General features: G+C 44.1%; 1 protein-coding gene across 1 annotated transcript in view; it reads right to left on the bottom strand.

Annotated features, from left to right (window-relative positions):
- Positions 1-3,138: 3,138 nt before the first annotated feature.
- ARMC6 (armadillo repeat containing 6) overlaps positions 3,139-14,472 on the bottom strand; it is a 12,108-nt gene continuing 774 nt past the window's right edge. The window contains 7 exon segments of the mRNA XM_042442066.1: positions 3,139-4,246; positions 5,899-5,960; positions 5,963-6,035; positions 7,805-7,936; positions 10,423-10,568; positions 11,478-12,048; positions 12,520-12,602. Of these exon segments, the coding sequence (XP_042298000.1) occupies positions 4,034-4,246; positions 5,899-5,960; positions 5,963-6,035; positions 7,805-7,936; positions 10,423-10,568; positions 11,478-12,048; positions 12,520-12,602 (1,280 nt within the window). The 3' untranslated portion in view covers positions 3,139-4,033.

The following is a 14,472-nucleotide window of genomic DNA, read 5'->3' on the forward strand; positions in this document are numbered from 1 at the left end:
GGTTTCTTGGGTGTGGAGAATCTTCCGGAAGCCAACACAACCCCAACCCAGCACCAGCACTGGGACCACAACCAGCCGGAGACCACTGGGCAGCAGGTTAAGACTCTGGCTTGCCCAGCACAGCGCCCGCGTCTATCCGGAACCATCCTGATCCCAGAAGCTCACCTTGAGGGTTGGATAAAGGGCCAGGGGAAGGCCAGGAGACAGGAAGACCCTCAGGGATGCTGAGTATTTTTCAGAAATTGATTGTTTCCAATAAAACTTCCGCTTTCCTCTTTGATGCAAAAATGGCTGGGTGAACAAGATCTGGTTATTTGTTGCCCTAGGGCACTGCCCAGAATGGCCATAGCAAAATGGCAGCCAAAAGAACTGAGGGGTGTTTCCTAATTGTGGGGAACCTCTTGCCAGTTTGCGCAGTCCACCTCTTTCCAGTTGGGGAATCCTACTGGGAGTGTGGTTTATACAGGGAGCTCTCCAGTTCAAAAACATGCACTGGAGGGGGAGAGTGCCAGTCCAGGTCTGTTCAGTTACCCAAAGCAGCCATATATCTCATCCTCTCCTGTCTACAAACATCCACGGTGCCAGTTTCAAGATGGATTTGAAGCCACACTATGCAAGAAAACTGTCTTGGATGTTTTAATGACTAGTGATTAGGATAAAAACCCAGGCCTTACCCCACTACAATCCTCATCATCCTCAGCCAGCATAGTTGACAGACAGATTATTTGGTTAGCACTAGGGTGGGGAGCGTGTGGACTTCCAGATGGGACTGGACTATAACTCCCACTATCCTTCACCATCACCTAGATTGGTTAGTGCTGATGGGATTTGCAGTCCAACGGGATCCAGAAGGCTGCATGATCTGGGAAGTTAAAACATTTTAAAGTGACTAGAAGGGGGACATAAATTGGGCAGCAGTATTTAATCCCACTTTTTAAACCCTGACTGCTATGACACACTGCTATGACTGTCTATGAACGGATGGCTCTGGTTCCAGAAAGGTTTTTCAACCCATTTAATGTCCATAGATTTCCTCCACTGTTGAACTAGATGGCTTTCTTTAATTCTCCTCCTCACAAAATCAAACCCCCTGACTTCTAATTTAGCTGATTCATCAACTGGCAAAAAGCTTAAATTGTTAAAACAAGGTGGATCGCTGCAGCCCCTGGAACAAATATATGTTCATATGTCACTACCAACAGGTGGTTCCCAATTTTTGTACAACCTTTTCCCCATTTCTGGTAGCCTGAAATGCCTCTCCTAAGATTTATTTACTGGTAGTAATCCCTTGGAGAGAACCAGTGGGGTCCAGTGGTTTGAATACTGAACTAGGACTGGGAGAACAAAGTTCGAATCCCTGCTCAGCAATGGAAAGCCACTGGGTAACCCTGGGCAAATTACTCTCAGTTTCATAGGAAGGCAAAGGCAAAACTCCTCTGAAGAAATTAGGGTTTTCAGAATGAAAATCCAGATCCTGCCCTAACGCTTGGAACATTTCAGAAAGTGTTGTTTGTTAATTTAAACCTGGCTCTCAAAAAATTGCTCCAAAATGGAATGCAACTCCCTGAAAGAAGTTCGCCATACTTGGCTTACAATGTCTTTAATAGAACTGCACACCTGTTTTTCGTTCATTACAAGTCCATTCCCAAATATTTTGCTGCCTGAGGCAAATGACAAGGTTTTCCACAGTCACACATGCCCCAAACATCACACCCAGAAAAGATAACCACACTGGTACCTGAATCTTAATTTGACATTAATAGCTGGACATCCTTCTCCTCCACGGAGAAGGGTGGGTTAAAAAACAGAGCATGCCATGTGCTAATACCCCAGAAGATAGCATCTGAATTCAAAATAACCATAAGAGATTAGAAAGCTGGGCCAAAACTAACAAAACGAATTTCAACAGGGATAGATAATGGAAGTCAAGAGTAGTGGGTGTTTTCTAAGGCTTAAAGCAATTTAGCTCCAACTAGGGTTGCCATAATTGTCCACTTTTACCAGGGACAAAATGTGGAACAAATTCAAGACCAAACTGTAGGACAACTGCAGGACAAAACTCAGCCCAAAATGTAGGACATTGAAGAAAAATGGTGGACCTTAAATGTCCTACATTTTGAGCTGAGTTTTGTCTTGCAGTTGCCCTACAGTTTGGTCTTGAATTTGTCCTACATTTTGTCTCTGGTAAAAGTGGACAATTATGGCAGCCCTAGCTCCAACAAGACTGGTTGCCTTGTATACTTTCAGAACAATCCTCAATGTTAAGAAATGGTGGGAGAACCAGTATGGTTTAGTGGTTCAAGCACAGACTAGGGCTCTGGGAGACCAAGATTCGAATTCCCTCTCAGCCATGGAAACCCATGGATGACCATGAGCAAATCCCACTCTCTCTCAGAGCAAACCTCCTCTGAACACATACTGCCAAGAAAACCATGATAGAGTCCCCACAAGTTGGAAATGACTTGAAGGCACACAACAACACCAACAGGGCATGATGGAAGTTTCACTGGAAGCACACCATGAAGCCACACAGTCCTCTTTCACTACTGTAGCTCCTTTGCAGCTGACAGCACAAGTCTGTCCTAAACCATGGGCCATGCTAGTTGTGGCAGATAGGGGTTGGAGTCCAAGAACAAGGGGTGGTGGTCTTTGCTTTCATTGTCTTGGGCTAGGAAGTGGAGGTGACCATCTTACACCTCTTCTGATGGACTTGAAGTAGATACAGAGTAAAAACTGGAGAAGGCTCCTGGACTGTTACTGGTTGTGTAGAAGAGGGAATTTCTGTTGCTTGTTCCCTGGTTGCACAACAAGCAACACTTGCTGAATTTCCCTCTTCTACACAACCATTAAGGGGAAAGGAGCCCTTTCCATAGCACCTTAAAGTTAGAAGGGGCTCTAACCCCCTGCCATACAGGAATCCACAGCTAAAGCACTCCTGAAAGATGTCCTTCCAACCTCTGCTTAAAGACCTCCAAAGATGCCTCTCCTTCATTCTTCAAGGCAGTCTGTTCCACTATCAAATTGCTGTTCCAGTTTGTAGTCAGGCAATCTTAATGGCCATGGTTGTGGGACAACAGTCACAAGACTAAAGAGGGGCAGGGGTTCGTGCATAAAAACAACCCAGAGACATGCAGTTTCTTTTAAATGACATGATAACACAAGGGAACATCTGAAGGACAGCAAAGAGTGAAAAGGGGCCGGCGGGCAGGACACTCACAAGAGCAAACAATATTAACAGTAAGCAGGATTAGTTGCCACAGGAGCAGAGGCCTAGCACTGGCAAGAAGACTTTTCATGGGAACATGAGTGCCATGGGAGGCCCATTATTTTATTTCAGGATTGCCAGAGTGTGAACTGGAGAGGTCTTCTGTACCTTTAATGGTTGTGTAGAAGAGGGACCTTAAAGGTATAGGAGCCCTCTCCAATTTTCATTGTGGAAACCCTAAACTCTTTCCAAGACCCTACCAACACACATTTTTTTTGCAGAGTAACTGAAATAAAGTCGTATACAGCTTTTACAATGTATGACACACATGGGTCTACCAGGGCAACAAAAACGGTACTCCTACCATATCCTGTTTGGCAACCGGGGCCTGTTCAAAGAACCTACAAGGACTCACAGCACAAACAAGGACGACTTGAGCGCTGTGGTTCTCAAACTCTAGCCCTCCTCCAGGTATTTTTGACTTCAGCTCCAGAAGCCTCGACAACCTTGGCTGATGTTCAGGGAGCTGTAGTCCGAGACACCTAAAAACTGGAATTTGGGAACCACTGCTTTAGCCTGTAAGCAAAGTGCAAGAGACTATAAATTATGGTGAAGGAGAGAGCTTGGACTTTGGCTATACAGCAAAGCAACCGTGCCTGCATAACAAGTCAGTCATATGTCTTTCCAGGAGGTGGGAGGCCATTCAGAACACACTCTTTCCTACTTTTTGACTGTTTGGTCTGGATATATTCTGATCCATGCTTTCCACAACCACCCACCCACCCTGGAAGTCTACAGGCACTGCCAACTTGACCGTTCTGATGTCCTTCAACGTGCCAGGTCTCCCTTCTGGCCCGTCCAGAGTTCCCGAAGTTCCACCTTGCAGCCAAGGTCCCTCAAGGCAGCTTTGGCCACATCATCACAGTCCCGGTGAGCCGCCCGGGCCTCCGTGATCAAGTTCTCAGCTCCCATCTCCAAGATGAGTTGGGAAAAATCCTGGGTGTGGGCCACAAGGTTACGGATCAGCATGCAAGCCTGTTTCTGGATGGAAGGAGAAGGAAAGAGAACAACAATTAGGTTGTGAAAAAGCATGCTATTCACTTCTGTTTTGTTGAAGCAAGTCTTAGATGAGCTTTTACAACTAGGCTGTCAGATTAAAAACTGGAGACGGCACCTGATTGTGTAAGAGAGGGAATTTCAACCAGTATCACTTGTTACTGGGTTACATGGTAAGCAACCCCTGGTGAAATTCCCTCTTCTGCACAAGCATTAAAGGTATAGGAGCCCACTACAGTTTTCACTCTGGTGATTCTATTTAAAACAGTGGTGGGTAAAATGTGACTACAGGCAATTTTTGCAGCTTTGAACTCCTCTTTCCCTAGTCTGTCTTTTTTATTTTTCTGAACTGAAAAAAAAGGCTGAATCACAAAGAACAGTCATCTTTTCATCAGATTGCAGGATTTTCAAGTGTTGCTTAATATCAAAAAATACCCCTTTTAAAAAAAAACCTAAAGTGGATGTCAGATCATTTTCTGTTTTTTGTTCATCTCCTTTTTTTATTCTGGGCTGCCTGTGCAGTCCCCTGAGGGTCCCACTGCAGTGGCCAATTCGTGATCATGGTGTCTCCCCTGCCAGATAAGTATGACCCATTCATGCTTTTACAGTTGGTCCTAGTATCCATGGGAGTTCCATTCCGGACCCCCCCACCACCCCGTGGATGAAAAAAACTGCAGGACATCAAGTCCCGTGGTTTTCAATGGCTGCGCATGCACGGCCTCTCTAACACAGCCACATGCACATATTCTCATTAGGGTCAACGGGGCTTGCCATCCACGAATGCTTAAATCCATGAATGGCAAGCCTGAGGTTGGGGAGGGTGGGCTGTAGTTAGACCACAAACAGACTGCTACTGTTTTCTCATGAAACAATCTAGCATAAGAAGGGTGGGTCATTTTTTTTGCTGTGCAAACTGCAAAAGCTGCTCTCAACCCAATTTCAGACATCTGGCACAAGGGAATCGCTTCAGGTCTGTGCTAGCTGCCCTATTTGCAGCAGCCTGTTAATCTGGGGAGAGGCAAAAGAGGTGAAAAATAAAGAAGACACAGTGAGAAAGCAAAAGTAAAAGAAAGAAAGAAGAATAAGGCAAAGAAAGAGGAAAGAGCAGGTGAGGCATAGAAAGTAAAGCAAGAGATACAGAAACTGTTGGGAAGGACCTAAGATAGTTGACAGTCTGCTGTAAATCATCTAGCAATAGATATTACCTTCCCTGTTTTAGATCTCACTTCTTCCTAAACCCTGACCCTCTTACCCACACACCATCTGTATTTATCAGTTATGCAATTTCATGAATACAAACAAGAACTTCAGAGGCCATTTTGATTTTTCAGCAGGACTTCTACAGTGGCGGCCCCAGGAATTCTCTTCTTCCTTCAGGTATAAAATGGCAGCTTTGTGGCTGTTTTGAGTAGGGCTGAAAAAATGCATCTATTTTGTCTAATGTCTGACTTTCCATGCAGTAGGTGTAACCACACTAAAGGCCCTGCCCTAAATGACCAGAGTGGACCTTAGGGATAAGGGTTGTCACCAAAAGGACCTTGACATCTTTTCCATTAGAAGTCACTTTGGTGCTTAGAGGTAATGGAGAAGAAGAGGACCGCACTGCCATTTCTTGACAGCAAAAGATATCGTGGTACCTGCACACCGACCTCCCTGGGGTGAGTCTTCATGGCCTGGAGTGCTGCCAAGGCCCCACCATTTCCATGATGACCCGACAGTTTTCTGGCTTACGCAAGGCCAGCATGCACAACGCTGCACAACTCTGCTCACACACCTAGGAGGAAAAAGGGACACCATGAGGAAAGGAGCTGGGATGGGGAGCTGGGAGTCAGAAGCAATTTCAGGTGGAATCGGAGTCAGAGTTAGTAGAAATGTACGGACTCCAGCTTAAAATTAAAAGCTTATATTATTACATGCCTAGTGAGTTGCATATTTTACTTTCATAAGAATTAAGGAAAGTTTGCCTGTCCAGAAATTGCACTCAAACAAATACATTTTATGTTCCATCTGTCTAAGTTGCTAAATGATTCACACGGTGGGGATGAAATGCTTGTGTTACAATTTTATGACAGTAAATTTGTAATTACTAATCGAAATATGTTAATAATAATTTAAATGATTACCAACATTAATATTAATACATTTGCAATTTATGAAGTAGTCCGAGTCAGACAGTAGCAAAATAGAAGAACTGAAATTTTGGTGCATCTACTTCCTAGTACTGGAATGCAGGATACAGGTTCTTTCGCTAGAGGATAGCAAAACTCCTTTGAACAGCAAAATATGGATACCGCATCTCTTATGCCTGGCATCCTCCCCAGATATATTTTGGACCACAATCTCCATCTCCCTCACACACCAGCCAGCTGGCTCTGATTATGTTCTTCTTGTACAAAGCTTCATAATAAATCATTTTCACCATCCAGTGGTGGCTTCCTGTCAGCTTGGCTGGTGAATCCACTGGGAGGTTGGGTAATGCAAAGTGCTGGTTAGGACCTATAAAGCCCTGTGTGGCACAGGTCCAGGATATCTCTGAGAAAAGAGCAGAAGGTGAGCTGTGTTTGGGGTTCATCCATGACTATTTGACAGTGTTTCCTGTGTGGGGAAGTTGTTTGTTTTGGGCAGTGTACTTTCCCTGCACACATAGTTAAAGGGATAGGGTTTCATAGAGTCACTGACTTGCTTAGGAAGAGAGTTAGCAACTACTGACTCTACAGAGAATCATAGAACTGGATGAGACCTTAAGGGCCATCCAGTCGCCGTTCTGCCATAAAGGAATATCAAAAGACCCGCAACAGCTGCCCATTCAGCCTCTGTTTAAAAACTTCCAGAAAAAGGAGACTGCACCTCCAAGGCAGCAGCATCTTCCAGTGTCCAACAGCTCTTACTCTCAGGAAATTTCCTAATGCCAAGATGAAATCTCTTTTCCTGTAGTTTGAATCTATTTCTCTGGGTCCTATTCTCCATCTTCAGTATGATATCCCTTCAAATATAACTTGGTCTTTGGAACTCAGTCTCTGAAAGCAAGTGATATACACCTTGCAGTGCATGCAGTCAGATCAGTAAGAGCTATTACAGTCTGAAAGAGGAGCAGGGAAGAAAACCCTGCAGGGATGGAGAACAAGGATCTGTCATTGTCTGCTGCAATGCCTATGCCATGTTTGTCTTCTTGCCAGAAAACCTCAGACTACAAGTGCAAACTAGTGGCCCTCCTGGAGGAGAAGGTCAGTGCACTGTAGCTACACACCAAGACTATGTAGACAAATGCATACTGGTGACCCTCCTGGAGGAGATAGTCAGTGCACTGCAGCTACACACTTGAGACTCATTAGACAACGAGAAGACGTCCTGGACAGAAAAGAGGGGAAATTGATCCTACAGAACTAAGAGGAGTAAACTGCCAATGAAAACAAAGAGGGCTGTAGCACTGAGGTGGCACCCTGGAGGGCAGTCATTGTCAGGAGCAGATTGTGCACAAAGGATTCAGAACCACTCCAGCTAAGCCATCACTTTGTGTGACCCTGTCCCCATCTCATGATGTACCTGAGGGCTTCCAAGATGACGGCTCATGGCCAGCACAATGAGGTCAGTCCCACCAGCATTGACAATGGCGTCTTTCACATCATCGTTGCCCGCAATGGCCCGGATGGCACTCAGCACCTGCTTCACCAGGTCCTGAAATCCACAATTGAAGGGTAGTTACAAAGACATCCTCAGGCGCTCCATAATTTCAAAGCAAACCTTTAAATTAACGTTTTCCTTTGTTATCTTTTGGCAACAATCTTACCCTTAAGAGATGGCTGCTGACATTGAGACATTTAAATATATCAGATACTTCAGATATAGGGCAGGGTATAAATATTTTACAAAATAATACATAATTCCACGAGGAATTATTTTAAAAGTTGTCCCTCCATTTTCTCGGACTTCGAATCCGCATCTCTCACCCGTTTGCGGCAGCAAACGGAGGGGGTCAAAATGGGTCAGAGTCATTCTGACTGTGAGCAACAAGCAACACAGTCTATCCAAAATAATGCTAATAGGTGAGCTTTTTGAAAGAGGGTGTTAGGGTTTTTTCCAATTAAGGGATACAGATGTAAGAAAACAACTAAGATTCTGCTGCCTTTCAAAACTGAAAATTGGAACTGATGAACAAATAGTCTGAGCAAAAAGTTAGCCCATTATTTCAAAATTGCACACTTATCCATATTCAAGAAGACTTTAAAGAACATAGAGCTGCTACCAAACTGATTGGCACAAGAGGAGAATTGGATAAATTCAGGGAGTTAGCTATTGGTATCCAGTGTCAGAGGCAGTTACTGATTAATGAGAGACTTGAGAGTGCAGTTGCATTTCTGCATCTCAGGAAGCTGGTAGGCAATTCTATGTGAAAATAATTTTGCACTCAGTTTGCTCTAGCTTCAGGGCTCTTCACCTCCTATTGATGTGAGCAACTAAAGGTGAGCAATCACATCCAAATGATAGGAAATCAGGTTCAACCCAGTACCAGGCGGATGGTAATACACCTCTTCTCTGCCCGAGATCCTGGACAGCCACTGCCAGTCAGAGTAGAGAATATTGGGTCAGATGAAGATGCATAAAATCATAGAATTGGAAGAGACCCCAAGGGCTATTCAGTCCAACCTTCCCTCTCCTGCAAGAAAACATAATCAAAGCATGCCCAACAGATGGCCATCCAGCCATCTGTTTAGAAGCCTCCAAAGAAGGAGACTTCAAATTCCAAGGCTATGTATTATTTAACTGCTGAACAGCTCTTACTGTTTGGAAGTTCTTCCTAATGTTTAGGTGGAATATCCTTTCCAGAAGTTTGATCTTCCTTCAATCTAGACATTACACTCCTATTGATGTGGCCTAGGATTGCATTGGCTTTTCTAGCTGCAGCATCACATTGCTGATTCATGTTCAGTTTGTGGTCCACTAACACTCTTAGATACTTTTCTCATGTACTATTGTCAATCCAGGTGTCCCTCATACTATGTCTATGCATTTCATTTTTATGTAGTATCCTATATTTCTCCCTGTTGAAATTCATTTTTTTAGTTTTGGCCCAGTTTTTGAATCTGTTAAGGTCATTTTGAATTCTGATCCTGTTCTCTGAGGTATTAGCTACGCCTCCAAATTTGGGGTTATCTGCAAATTTGATAAGCAGGCCCTCTATTCTTTCATCCAAGTCATTGATTAGCTTACAGTTGTAAACCGCTTAGACAGTTAGTTCAGTATGAAGTGGTATATAAGTGACGCTGTTTGTTTGTTTGATAAAGATGTTGAATAGCACTGGGACAAGGACCTGTGGCATCCCATTGGTTACTTCTCTCCAAGATGAAAAGCTATTGCAGAGCACCCTTTGCATTCGGCCAGTCAACCACTTAAAAATCTACCTAACAGTTGCATTGTCTAGCCCATGTTACTAGCTTATTTGCAAGAATAAGAGAAGTAATATAGTATATAGTTTTATGTAGTAAAAGATGGAAACCTAGCTGAACCAGCTTTTTATCTGGAACAATAAGGACTATAAATTAGATAGTATGTGGGAAGTTCAATGTTCAGAGCATCCAGAAGGTCCTACACTTACTCCCTGGTGTCTCAAGTAGGAAAGGGTTTGGAGGTGTTAGGCCTATGGTGAAGAAGGTCCAACGTAGCCCTTTGGACCCTGACTTACCCTACAACCCCGTCATCTTTCAATTTTTTTTTGGCCAAAAACATGTTTTTCAGTGAAAGAAGGCAGAGCAAAAGTTAAAATGCTCCGCAAAGTGGTCTTACTTCAGATGCCCACCCCAAAACAGCACCCCCCGCCATAGACCTAGAAGGCACTACTACTCATGGGGTATCATTTCCAATCACCCAAAATAGCCACTGCAAAATTATGGGATGGTTCACTGGAACTCTAGAGTGCACTCAGACAGGGCTGGATGTGGACCTTTATGATCTGAAGTGTGACTCTCCAACAGAGAAGAGACTTCTCCATCACCTGCTACTTGGTCCTTCTAGGTCCGTGGTGGACCTAGAAGGACCAACTAGCAGGTGATGGAGAAGACTCTTCTCTGTTGGAGAGTCCAGGAAGCTGCTCTCATTGCACATAGAAGAGACCAAGTTAAATGTATAAAATAAATCTGACATGGTGTTATGTATGTTCCTAATACCTGGTGATCGATGCAGTCAGCCAAGAGCGCTACAATGAAGTTTAGGCCTCCAAGGTCCACAATATCCTGGCAAAACTCATTCCGGACAGACAGGCGAGCCAGAGTGGCACAGACCTCACTCAGAACGCTGCAGTCATCAGTGAAGGCTGAGGGACAGAGAGAGAGAGAGAGAGAGGGGAGGAAAAAAGAAATAGATTTTTAACAGATGGTAGAAGGGCTTTTTTGGGGACACTGTTAACCTTTTAGCCACACTTTGTTTTAGTTTGTTGTAACACTAACTAAAACTAACTTGTGTCCTGGATTGGGAGGAGCATGGGTTATAAATCAAATAAACAAACCCACTCTCTGTAAATCAGGGTGGGCATGAAGTGGGTATCACCCTGCCAAAAATGTTTTTGCCCAAAGCTTTGTTCTTCATTTAAAAAAAACCCAACAACCACTAGTTGAACCAAAACAGCACTCATTTTCTAGCAGCCTTTTAGTGTACAATTACTTTCAGGATGGCTTCTTTTGGCAAGGAAGAATTTTGTATAGCTTGTAATGATTTTATACTCTATATAACCTATTTGTTTAAATGTAATTATTTTAATTGTGTTTGAAATAGGAACGCTGGTTCTTACCTGCTATATGTCCATTTCCTGATTAGGCTTACCTTCTGATGGTAAAAAAGGCCTATCCTAAACCTAAAATGGCCCTGGAATGCCCCCAAACATGGTGAGAATGCCCCCATGTCCCCCAGAGGGTATGAGGGGGAGTTCTCATTATTTCTTTTTTTTCTTTTTCTTTCTTTTTCTTTTTTGCTAGAATGGATGTGGTTGGGTTGTCTAATGCTACCTGCAGCCTTCTACATTTGCCCTACCCTTGGTTTAAAAGGTGGCTTAAGTGCCAAATTCTCTCTTTCTTTCCTCTAAAATGGTACTTGCGACATGATGCTGCAGCCATCTGGGCTCCAGAGTGTGGCCACTCCTGCTGTAAATGGAAAAGAGTCTTCCCGCCTTACTAAGGTAGAAATGCTTTCACAAAGAAGTGAATAGGGAAGCGAGGATACTTTTTACCTTTGGCAGCTTCTATCAGGATCCTCAAGCCGTTGTGCTCCACCACAATCATCTTGGCATGGTCGTGGGCATGGCCAAAGGGCACTCGGATGTCATCGTCAAAGGTCATGATGCGGAGGCCCAAGCAGGCCTCGCGGACCACGTCGGCCCGGTCGCCATGACGGACAATTGCTCCGGTCAGAAGTGAGAGGATGCCACCTTTCACCAGGTCCTGCCGGTTTTGTTCGTGCTTGAGGCAGGCATGCCGAATGCAACGGACCCCGGCCAGGGTCAGGTCAGGATCGTTGTGGCTCTCCTGGAGTACCCGCAGCACCAGCTCTTGCCCAGAGGCATCGAAGAGGTCTGGCTGGCCATCTAGGAGCACTGAGAGGGCATGGAGGGCCTTAAGCAGGGAGCAGCGGTCCTCAGAGGCCAAGCGGCAGGCAGCCAGCACTGCAGGGTAGGCGCCTTTCTGCCCTGCCAGGTAACGGAACGCCAGCTCCTGTCGGCACTGTTTGGCGAAACTGACCAGCAGCTGATCCACCTTTCCCGAGTCAGCATCAATAACAGCTTTCTGGAGGCAGTCCAGAGTCTAGGGAAAGGGTAGAAAAGAACAAGGATGAGTGCAGGAACCCTGGTTCTGGTTCCTTCTCCTTGCCTTGAAAATCTGCTTTAAGTTTGCAGGGATGTGGGGTACCCCTCTCTCTCCACCTTCTTTCTATTGGAAATATTTTAATGAATTAATATACTGCTTTACCCCCAACACAGAATCCAAGGTGGTGTACATTTTAAAAGCACAAATAGAATGAATAAACTGTTAATACAGAAAGTAAAAGACAATTAAAGGACTTAAAAACAGGAATTCAAGGGAAGTCTGACCAAAGCAGAATAAATGGTACTATTACTTCCCTCGATCAAGACACTATACTCCTGTTGACGTGGCTAAGAATTACATTGACTTCTTTAGCTGCTGTATCACACTCTTGGCTCATATTTAGCTTTTGGTCTATTAAGATCCTTTTCAAATGTACCACTTTCATCTTTTTCTCAATGGCACCCTTACCTGTAAAATAGCATGTTTCTGTTCTGGACCATTCTCAGTGGTGGGGTTTGGTGCCACCTTTACTATGCTGCAAAAATCTACCCCTGGAAAAGAGAGAGAGAGAGAGAGAGAGAGAGAGAAACTCAGGAGCTTCATATTCAGTGCCTCCAGCTTAAACCTCCTTTGCTCACCCCCTCCATCCATATATAACCCTTATGAATACTGGTTTGGCCTAACTGGTGGTGGTGGTAAAGGCTGGACTTGTTAGTGGAGTTCACAACAAGAGGAAAGAGACCTGGAGCTGGAGAGGGTCAGCCCCTTTTCACCTGGAATAAGGATACGGGATTTCCAGTTCTGCCTTTACAAGAGAACAAAAGAGTAAATTCTTTGTAGGATAATTTCTATACAGTGGAACCTCGCATCCATTCCGCGCCCCCTCCGCATAAGGCGAATTCCGCCTCGTGCGTGCGGCGGCACGGGAAGCCATAGGCGTGCAGCCCATTCATCTGAATGGGACACGCCACCCCTTGTGCCCCCGCACATATGCTCAAATCGTGTATAGCACGCCCGCGTATAACATGGGCACACTGTATTACATTTGCTTCCGTTTTGTATTTCTGTATTTAGGGTTTTAAGATTTGCACCCAAATGTTGCAAGACAATTGAGCAACACAGGCAGAACGGGCCTGAGGACTGGCACCGCATTGGGTGCACAGAACTTTTGGGGTACTGCATGTGTCAAATTTAATATATAACTTGCATGGTTAGAAATATATACTGGGACTTAAGTTGGTGGTTGTGTTTGCAGTAGTCAATTATAGCTGACCCCACAGACCCAGAAACAGGTACACAAACACAGTGTCAGTGCACTGTAGTGGTAGTTTTAACTTATGTTTTAATATTAGTATTATTTAATTGTTTTTTTTACAAACTTTTGTAACTGATGTTTTAGTTTTGTCTTTTTAAATTATTGCAAACCACCTTGAATCCCATTTTGGGAGAAAGGCAAGATATAAATCCCATAAATAAATAAAATAAAATCCAGCTTTGTGTTCCTACTCAGTGACATAACTCACTGAGCAGCCTTGGGCCAAGTCCACACATTTAGCCTGACCTGCTTTTCAGGGATGTTGTAAACGTAAAGTAGAAGCAGAGTTAAGATATGGTGCCTTCAGCATCACTGGAGGAAAGGCAAGGGATAATGCCATTAACAGGAGGAACAAAATAATTGTGGAACAGAGAACGTGGTATTACACAACCATCTTGGAGACAGCCCCATCTGGAGCTCTTAGCTCCTTGTTTTCTTTCTAGTTACCTTCCTTGTCCCACACTACGGTCTTCAATCCAATGTTTAACAAACCAAAAGAGACCACCACAAATATAGAAACACCACAAATGTTATGGACTATAGTAGTGATCAATAATGAAAATACTATTTACAACCAACGTAAATAAATGAGAATGAATGCAAAAAAAAATTTCATTATTAATTGCTACTGTATTCCATAACATTTTTGGTGGGTTTCTCCCCATATCTTTTGAGGTTTCTATGTTTATGGTCGAGACCTTTCCCTTCTATATTGCAATGGGCCAAGGATTTGGAAAACAACTAATGTGAGAAGGAACACCAACAAAGTGGTCCAAACTGACCAGGGTCACAATCCTATCTATGTACATATCATTTTTTATCAAGTCAAGTGAGAACCAGTGTGGTTTGAGCATTGGAATACAACTCCGGAGAACAGGGTTTGAATCCCCACTCAGCCATGGAAGTCCACTGGGGGACTTTGGGCAAGTCACACCATCTCAGCCTCAGAGGAAGGCAAAGCAAACCCTCTTGGAACAAAATCTGCCAAGAAAACTCCATGATAGGGTCACTTTAGGGCCACCATAAGTCAGAAATGACTTGAAGGCACACAGCATCATCATCATCATCATCATCATCATCATCATCATCATCATCATCATCATCAT

This window comes from Sceloporus undulatus, chromosome 10, assembly GCF_019175285.1.
Source record: "Sceloporus undulatus isolate JIND9_A2432 ecotype Alabama chromosome 10, SceUnd_v1.1, whole genome shotgun sequence".
Classification (NCBI taxonomy): Eukaryota; Metazoa; Chordata; class Lepidosauria; order Squamata; family Phrynosomatidae; genus Sceloporus; species Sceloporus undulatus.